Genomic DNA, 9,989 nt, shown 5'->3' with positions numbered 1-9,989 from the left:
TTGCTCTCACAAGAAATGTCTTTTTACCATTTTATGTTTCAAATAGCACACTTAACTTCTAGGTCGGCCTCGTTCAAAGGCCGAGCAGACATCACAACACACACTATCCGACTAGAGTTGGGCAACGTGGGGGATGTGCTCGGCCTTTATAAACCCAGGCATTGGGTTGTTCTCACCGGCGAGACCGTGTCGTTTGTAGATACACAAAAGCAATCAATTGCAGTTCTTTGTAATTGGTTTCTTGAAATAGTTCAATTAGCTTTCATTTTATGTTTCAAATAGTTTACTTAACTTCATAGAAACATCCCTTAAATAGTTCAATTTAGTTGTCTCTCTAAGCTAATTCACTTAACTTATGCTGCTCATGACGTTGCTTATGTTCTTGGTTGCAGATTCAATTATTCCGCTTAATATCCGGGTTGTAGTCTCATGTCATCGAAAGGAAATCACAAAGTCATCTAGTTTATGTTGTTGCTCATAGCAAAACATGGGTTCCGTTGACCTTATTTATATTATCACCCACAACTTATCTATGTTGAAGCCCGTAGCAGTGAACATACATTGAACTTGTTTCTAGAGTTTCTTTATTTTTTTCTTTGAGAGAAAAGAAATTTGTTTTCATCATTTTATATTTTTGAGGGTTTATTTTCATCATTTTGTAAAGAACCGGAAATGCTCACATAGAAACAGCCCATATACGGCCCACTGCAGGCATTGACTCACCGCTGTTGCAAAACAACGTCCATGGCTTTCTTCCGATCCCGTCCACCACCACCTGGCTCTTCTTTCTCCTCGTGCTCGTCGCCAGCGACAGCGTGCGTCCCACTCCCACCCGACGCATCTCTTCTTGCTCGGTCCTCTCCTCAGGATCCTCCATCGCGGGGAGCTCCGCAGGTCAGGCCTGAATCCTGCAGCAACCGCGTTAGTCCACCGCTGAGTTTTCCTTTTAGTGTGCATTCCCGTCAGATTCCCGAATAATTAGTGTGTCTGTCGTTCCAGCTTCAGCCGATGCTTCTGGCGGACTCGGGGGTTCTTCCCAGCCATGTCACGGATCGGAGATTTGATGCCGAGGGAGCGGTGAGTTTGTTATCTCCGCCCCGTGTTACTACGATTTCTGCATCTCTGTTGGCACTTAGCTAGCTTTGATTTGGATTGGAGAAGCTTGGCTGGGGGCAGATCAGATGCCTCCTTTCGGGGGAGCATTTGACTTTGTGCTCTAAGCGCCCTTTAGTTGAATTTTAAGCTGAACTTCACCAAAACATTTGGAAGCTCAAAACGCAGGGATAGGAAAAACTTACTGATATCATGTATCCGGAATTCCTACAGGAACTAAAACCACAGGATGGCTCTACAACTGTTGTTTGGATGTCAAGTAGAAAAAACATAGATATTGTAGACACAAAGAGATGTCATGTATTCCGAAATTCTAAAATTCTACCCCCTCCATCCCATATTAGTTGTCGCTCAAACGGAGATACATCCATTTGGGTGACAACTAACATGGACGGAGGGAGTATGGAATAGCTCATCCCAAAAAGAAACGTAGGGATAGGAAAAACAGAGGAACCAAAATTCTATGCAATAGCCCATTCCAAAGGAACGTAGAATAGCAATTCCTTTATTCCAAACGGCACAAAAACAAAATGAACATTTCCCGTTGGAATCATATCCTTCAAAAATCGTATGTTTTTCCTTTGTTCCAAACGGGGCCTTTGAAATTTACGTAGCAGGATGCTTCTCTACTTATTCTAAGCCTCAAGCCAACTATATCTGGAATTTAGCAGAATGATTGCCTTGTTGAAGATCATGGGAAACAATTGGTTTGGTGTGAATCAGAGGGGAGAGGGGCTCTGAACGGTCAGCTGACTATTGCTTCACTCCTTTTCAGGTCTGTCAAGTCAACAAGTCACTCAAGGAAGGCTGATGGGAATTCTGCGAATGTGGTAATGCCACGCCGGCCTGACACCCTGAATAACGTTGCTCTTGATTTCTTGGAAGTTCCGTCTTTCGATATATGAACTTTTATTGCCTTGTCGCTGCCTGTTCTTCATGGATATTCAAAGCAAGTTTTCTAATTCATGCAAAGACTTTAACATCAGGAAAAAAATATAATTAAATTGATGTTGCTTTGGGCCATCATCAGGGAGGGGACACTTAATTTATGCTCACTTTATCTTTATCTCTACATTGGTAATTCTATATATTTATTGCCTTTTAGGGTGAATGTGAAGGTTGAGGTAATTGACCAATTGTTGTTTTCTAACCCACCAACAATGTGTCTAATGGAGATCTCTGTACCAAAATGTTATATTACTATAGAAGATAAGAAGTAGTAAGTAGAAGTTTTGTTTTTCGCTTTGGCTTAATCCATTATAAACCTTGATTCAGATTATTTTTAATCCATTATTGCGATCAATTTGAGTGGTCAGTTAGCTTCTTGGTAGTTTTGTTAATTTAGTTGCATTCTATGCTCTATTTGAAATTTTGATTATTGATGCAGAGTGGTACACCACATGACATTGCCAAACATTGCCACGATGAAGAGTTGGGAAACATAGGTAACATGCTTTAGTGCAATGCAAGTTCATTATGAAAGGGGAGGATGCTGTATTCCGAATTCTTAGGTAGCTGTATTTTGACCATCTACATATATGTTTTGTCACAACTTCGGAATACAGCATCCTCCCCTTTCATGTCTTGTATGGCAAGTTTGTTAGAGATAGAATAGAATCAATAGTGATTTGTATGAGGTATGTTCCGGCATCACTTCTATATTGATTTGTACTTCATGTTGCCAATATACTTATAGATGTATGCCCTCCGTGGCTTAAGCAACAGTCAATTATTCCACATGTCTATCCTTCCTTCAGAAACTGTTGGCTAGCAGACCAGTTCTAGCTTTCTAAGTAAATAGTAAGAAAGATTATTATTACTCATATATATACACGGGTCGCGCTATTCGTCACCCTGGGTGAGGAATAGTTATTCTTCACCCCCTCTCTATTTTGACGTCAATGCACCGTATTTTAGATTTCGTAAATTTTGTCTTATTTAATACGTAATAAGACAACGTAAGAAAATATATACTCGCCGTAAAAAATATTTTATGTTACATAAAATTACGAACGTAAAATATAGTGTACACCATACATAAAATGCGATATTTCTGGTCTTATACCCTATTTTTTTTGGTTTTCTTATACCAAATTTTACATAGTGAATCAATATGAATGTAACTATTTGTATTCCAAATGTAATTTATTTATGAAGCGATCGTAAGATTACCTAGGGTGAAGAATAACTTATTCTGCATCCTGGGTGATGAATAGTATTTCTACACACACACACGCGCGCGCGCGCGCGCACACACACACACACACATAATTTGTCCATGTGAAGCACCTTGCTTACAATGTCATACGGTTCTATCTGTACACAGAAATAGTATCCATGTGTCATGCGTGTCAACTCACACACCTTTCATGCTTACTTCAGGAAATAAAACAGATAAAACAGCCAAGCTAATCTTAGACTTGTTTTTTTGACTCATTCCATGCCCTTGACTAGCAGGGTATGGATTGGATGATCATAAGCTCACATTCCAAATCGGGTTGGGACTACGGGTGCACCATTCCTATCGTATTGTTGTTCTGTCACATGCATTTGCCTATCTCCTTCTGTTTGCATCTATGACTACCATTTGTACTGCTGTTGGTTCTGTTGGGTTATCTCCATAGAACACAATTGGAAGGATTGTTGGTTATATTACGTTTCTCTGTTTGAAACAGGAGGAAAACTTTGCAAGAATGATGGCCACTCCTTCAAGGAGAGCTGCAGTATCACAAATTCTGAAGTCCTCACCAGAGTGAAATGGTCAGAGGAGGAAAGTTATTTAGGCTAGAACTTTCATCATTTCCTGTGAATCTTGATGTCCTTCTGAACTTTATTTTCCTTCCTAATGCCTGCTGACAAACAAATTTTGATTTTCCTTTCAGGAAGATAAGGTGCTCACTCAAATGATCAACAAACATGGGCTGAAAAACTGGCAAATGGTCGCACATGCTATACCTGGCCGAAGTGCACCGCAATGCCGACAAAGGTAAAACAAAGTGTTTGGTTGATTCCAGTGCAATTTCTAGACAGGGCACTCTTTGCTTCACTCTCTATGTGAGTGAGAACTTACACTCTGCTTGAAATTCATCAATTAGTTACTCATGTTTGCTAGTTACCACAAGCTGCGATCTATCACCTGCACAGTGGTGACTTGTTTATTCTTCAGTAACATCATTGTCTGTTAGCCTACCTCTGTTGATACATTTGCATGTTGCGTGCACTGCTCATTTTGGACCGTTTCTATTTGAAGGCCAGGAGGCCAGATTCTTGGTTGTGGCAAAATTTGTGGCTTAGTCGAGGGTATATGCACAAATTGGTTCACAATTTTCCCTATTAATTTGGTTCTGAAATCAAAGTGATTGTACCAAACTTCTGATTTGCGCTAAGTACCCTTCAGCATCAGGCTGCTTTGCGCTTAAGTTTTTGTGTGGAAAACAGTGAAAGAAACATGTCATCTTATGTCAACATACCAACTGGGAAAATGGTATTATGCAAGGAATTTTCAGTCATCGAATTATTGTAATTTAACATATTATACTGTTTTCTCTAGACTTGTGCTATCACTGCTTGTCTATAAATAAGGGCTCGAAGGTTTGTTACATTATTAGATTCTGTCAGACGGCATGCCCAACAACTTTATTACTTCATGTTATCAGTTAGAAGTCCGTAGGTTTGAGTATCAATGGGCATAATGGTAATAAACACAGGTGGAGATACAAAATAGACTCTGCAATAAACAAGGAGGCGTGGTCGGAACAAGAGGAGTTGAGACTGATTCGTGCTCATCAAATCTATGGAACTAAATGGCGTGAAATGGTCAAACATTTTCCTGGGAGGTAAGGTTGGATGTTTCAACAAAAATCTGAATTGATGTTGCTGTTGCATTTAATTCTTCCCATCATAATAATTCAGGATGCATTTCTTCAAAATGCTGTTGGTACGATTGAATTATTTACATTGTGTTCATCCAGGACGAATGGTGCAATCAAAGAATATTGGAGGGGTCCTATGAAAAGAAAATTGAATTCATATTTATCGTCAGGTTTGCTTGAACAATTTCCAGACATTCTGGAAAACCTGTCAGGCACACAGAATAATAGTTTGGATATTCTGAAGGGGACTAAAGTTTCTGATATTCTGAATGACACTGAAGGTTTGTCTGAGAGAAATGAAATGTCGTCAGCTGTACCAAGAATTTCCATATCTGAAGTAAGCTTCACAGAAGTAGGTGAAAATGCTGATGTACCAGGGGGAGAAAGTGCAGATTTCATGTATGCTAGAGTGGCATCAGCCAAAGCCCCTGAAAACATAATCGCAAGATCTGAGCAGCATGCGAAAACCAGGAGGAAGTTGGATTTATTGTCAAGCCCAGTGGAACTCAAGTCATCCAGTCATGAAGTAAATTCTCAAAGGCCTCTACAGCAAAGGGAACAAATGAGTCCAGCTGTTGGTGGTGTCTCTCCATCAAATGGATGCCATGATGTTTTGCCAAAAATCCTATCAGAATGTGCAAAGCCGGTTTTATCATCAACTGGTAGCTACCAGCCCAGTGATGTTCATTCTGCGGGAACCTCAGATCCATGTTCATTAGAGCTAGACATATCAGATCTTATGGAAATGTCATACTTTGATAACTTGTTGATCTTTCCTCCTGGTTCTCCACATGATGGTAACTCAATATAAAATGAGGAAAGTGACAATGACCAAAATTACAACCTCAGATATATGCACTCTTTTGGCAGAAAAGGTGATGAACTAAACTCGCTGTTACTGCTATCGTCCTGTAAACTGACAGTTGCTGTATCATTTAGACGAAAATCTTTAGCTGAACAAAAAGTACAATGATGTTCATGTCATAGTCACTTGTTTGAAGCAGGTAACCATGTTCTTTTGTTCTGCATCTTGTTTGATACTCCCTTCGACCTATAATATAGTGTACATTGTTTGATACTCTCTTCGTCCCATAACAGTGTACAGCAGTTTTTGCAAAAGTGAAGTTTCACAAACTTACTTTGACTAATTTATAGAATAATCTATCTATACCTACATCACCTATTATATATAAATATGAAAATGTTTTTGATGATGAATGCAATGGACTAATGGTACTGATTTGGTATTGTATATGTTGACATTCTATAAACTTGCTCGAAGTTTACAAACTTTGACTTGAAGGATATATATTTTGATTTGCGCAATTCGGTTTTATATGTTGGCATTCTATAAAATGGATTTGCACAATTTGATTTGCTCATTTGGGTGTGGCAATAAACACATATGTTTCTTCAATTTTTCTGACATTTGTAAAATCCATTTTTGGCACGCAGGAGTATGTGCTCCCTAGAGCCAAAATGGATTTCCGTGCCAGTGATTCTTATGCTATCCTGCACATTAAGACAAAACATGGAGAAAAAAAAACTAATCCTGGGGAGCAGCATCTAAACATTTCGTGGTTGTTTGAATAGCGATGATAAAACAAGTTGTACTAGGATTTTTTGGAAAATTGATTTTACTAACTTTTCTGTTAAGAATAAGCTTTTACGGAAAAACAAGTTTGGGGTAGGAGAGTCTAAGACTCTTTGTACTCCTGGTTTGCACTTCATCTTTCTTAACGGGAACAGAATGTTGGCGACAAGGGCGAGCGCCAAAAAGAGGTTCAAACCGAAGGCCGGCCCAAGACAGCCTTGCCCTCGGCTCGGCTCGCTAGGCATGAGTGGGCCCATTAACGCGTTGTACTTATACCTGTAACTGATAAGATTTGGGCGGCGGCTGGCAAACGGCTAGGTGTGTGTGGTGTGGCGTGCGTGACTTGTAAGGGAGACTGCAGATCCTCCTTTCTCCCATGTAATTCAAATTCGCCATGAACGGAGCTTGATTTGTAGCGTTGCCCTCACAATATGGTATCAGAGTCTCCTTCCCTTCTTCACCCATCCGCCCTGGATATCCCCGGCCACCACCACCACGCGTGACTCGCTGACCGGTGGCGAGCAGAGGCCATGGAGAAAACTTCTTCGGAGACGAAGGCGATCTATGATCTACTTTGCGCCGATTTCGACGCAACCCTGCCAAGACCTTGGCGGAGCGCAGCAAGGAGATGGTTGCTGCCCTCGCCAAGCTGGACAGCAAGCTCGACTAGCTTTTCGGCTGCATCGATGACGTCAAGCTCGCGATCGGCGTCGACCTGGACGAGTTGTGGGGCGAAATCAATGCCGACAGAGGGGCCGCTTCTTCTCCAACTACGCCCCCGTCACCATGAGCGGCCGCAACCGTTGCACGCGAGGGCCGCCAAGCAGTGGTTCCAGCGGTTCAGATGGATTCCGATATGACGCCGAGCAGAGGAATTCTGGCCCCAAATACGTTCCACCACCCGCCCGAGGTATGTCAGTAGATCTAATCCCTCCGCGTCAGCTCGTTACCCCTAGTGAGGGATTCAAGCCTTACCAGTCTGATGCCATGAGTTTTGGTCCCTGGATTGAAATGACGCATTTCGATGGTTCCAACCCAAAATTGTGGCAGTCTTGTTGTGAGGATTACTTCCGATTCTGGAACACGCCGCAGATCCAATGGATTCTTTTTTGCTTCTGCTTTGTTTGAGGGCATAACAGCTCGTTGGCAAGAATCGGTACAGCGTCGTGCGCCCAATGTGTCCTGGACAGAGTTCTGTGAGTTGTTGCAGTCACGTTTTGGTTGTAACAAGCATCAGAACATCCTGAAGCAACTGTTCCATGTTCGTCAGACTACTACAGTAGTGATCGACTGAAGCATATGAAACAAATCCCAATCTTGTGCACTATGTGACTCGGTTCATGGAGGGTTTAACTCCGCCAGTCAGGCTCATTGTGGGCATTCAGCAGCCAGCAGACCTGGATTCTGCTTACGCTTTGGCGTTGCTGTTTGAAGAGTTGGGTGAGAGCTCATTGGGATCAGTTGGATCGGTTTCTAGTAAGCGTTGTAAGACAATAGGCTTTGGGGGGAACCGGCACAACCCTCTAGGGGTGGCCTATCACATATATATATATAATGAGGTGGTATACAACGTTACAATATACACATGTAAATACAGTCTAACACCCTCCCTCAATCTTAGCCACTTTCTAATGAATCTAGAAGGGTAAGATTGCGCCTGCAAGTTTCAAACTGTGGCAAAGGCAATGGCTTGGTGAAGATGTCAGCAAGTTGATCCTTGGAAGAAATAAACTTGATCTGTAGTTGCTTCTGAGAGACACGTTCACGCACAAAGTGATAGTCAACTTCAATGTGTTTCGTTCGGGCATGGAATACCGGATTTGCAGAAAGGTATGTAGCACCGATGTTATCACACCAAAGAACAGGAGGCTGTGATTGGGGTATACTTAACTCCTGAAGTAAGGACTGTACCCAGATGATCTCTGATGTGGCATTGGCCACAGCCTTATACTCAGCCTCAGTACTGCTACGCGAGACAGTAGCCTGTTTCCGAGCACTCCAGGCAATCAGGTTAGAGCCAAAGAAGACAACATAACCCCCCGTGGATCGCCTGTCATCCGGATTGCCAGCCCAGTCTGCATCAGAATATGCTGAAAGACAACCAGAGTCAGACGGCCGAATATGCAAACCATGAGCCACCGTGAAACGAATATAGCGCAAAATCCGCTTAACAGCAGACCAATGAGTGTCACGGGGTGACTGCAGATACTGGCAGACTCGGTTAACAGCATAGGAAATGTCTGGTCGCGTGATCGTCAAGTACTGGAGCCCACCAACAATACTCCTGTACTCTGTCACATCAGAAGAAGAAAGAAGCACACCATCAACAGCATTGAGCTTATCAGTGGTAGACATGGGTGTAGTCGTCGGTTTGCACTTAAGCATCCCAGCTCGCTGCAACAAATCCAGAGAGTACTTCTTCTGCGTCATAACAAGGCCAGCAGCACGAGAAGTAACCTCCACACCAAGAAAGTAATGAAGCTTCCCAAGGTCCTTGACCGCAAAATCAGCACCAAGTGAGCGAACAAGCGCAGTAGCAGCCGACTGAGAGGAGCTGACCAAAATGATATCATCTACATAGACCAACAAGTACATAGTAACCTCAGGCCTTTGAAGAAGAAACAATGAGGAGTCAGCAGTTGATGATGCAAAACCATGAGCACGAAGAGCCATTGCAAGACGAGCATGCCAAGCACGAGGAGCCTGCTTCAGACCATAAATTGCCTTGGACAGACGACAGAGATGATCAGGGCGATCCGGATCAGATAAACCCGGAGGCTGGCGCATGTAAACCTCCTCCGCCAAGACACCATGAAGAAAAGCATTTTGAACATCAAGCTGACGAAGAAACCAACCTCGAGTAACAGCCAGAGAGAGAAGAAGTCTGATGGTAGTAGGCTTGACCACTGGACTGAAGGTGTCTTCATAGTCAAGTCCAAAACACTGTCGAAAACCACGAGCAACCAGACGAGCCTTATAGCGCTCAATGGACCCATCAGAATGCCTCTTCACTTTGAAAACCCATTTGGAATCAATGACATTTACCCGTGATTGTGGAGGAACAAGAGTCCATGTCTGATTGCGAAGAAGCGCTTGATACTCCTGCTCCACGGCCTCTCTCCAATGAGGAATGCGCATAGCAGCTTGATACGTGCGTGGCTCAGAGGATGGATCTGCGAGAGCAGCAGACATGCACGCCGCTAACCAAGCAACTGTGCCATTGTGACGTTGCTTAGGCTGAAAAATACCACTCCGACTGCGCGTATGTGGACGTAGAGCAGCAGCAGGAGCCGGCGGAGGCGAAGGTGACGGAGACGTGACGGTCGCCGGAGATGCAGGAATCACCTCAGGCGAGCTCGGGACAGACGACTCCGGGCTGCATGGCGAAGACTGGCCCGACGACAGGGGCT

The 9,989-nt window shown here is 43.0% G+C and overlaps 1 protein-coding gene across 2 annotated transcripts; it reads left to right on the top strand.

The window, feature by feature from the left end:
- Window positions 1-736: 736 nt before the first annotated feature.
- Window positions 737-6,061, top strand: LOC119323283 (transcription factor MYB3R-3-like). 2 transcript variants are annotated; one of them, XM_037596888.1, is made up of 8 exons: window positions 737-894; window positions 1,000-1,077; window positions 1,889-1,943; window positions 2,501-2,558; window positions 3,789-3,887; window positions 4,000-4,099; window positions 4,821-4,949; window positions 5,085-6,061. In XM_037596888.1, exons 2-8 carry the CDS (start codon window positions 1,043-1,045, stop codon window positions 5,794-5,796), a joined length of 1,188 nt encoding a protein of 395 aa, XP_037452785.1. In that variant the 5' UTR covers window positions 737-894; window positions 1,000-1,042; the 3' UTR covers window positions 5,797-6,061. The 2 variants fall into 2 exon arrangements, with proteins under 2 accessions (XP_037452785.1, XP_037452784.1); XM_037596887.1 differs by having other exon boundaries at window positions 737-921.
- The last annotated feature ends 3,928 nt before the right edge of the window (window positions 6,062-9,989 follow it).

Source organism: Triticum dicoccoides, chromosome 6B, assembly GCF_002162155.2.
Source record: "Triticum dicoccoides isolate Atlit2015 ecotype Zavitan chromosome 6B, WEW_v2.0, whole genome shotgun sequence".
NCBI lineage: Eukaryota > Viridiplantae > Streptophyta > Magnoliopsida > Poales > Poaceae > Triticum > Triticum dicoccoides.
This window is presented reverse-complemented; position numbering and strand designations above follow the sequence as displayed.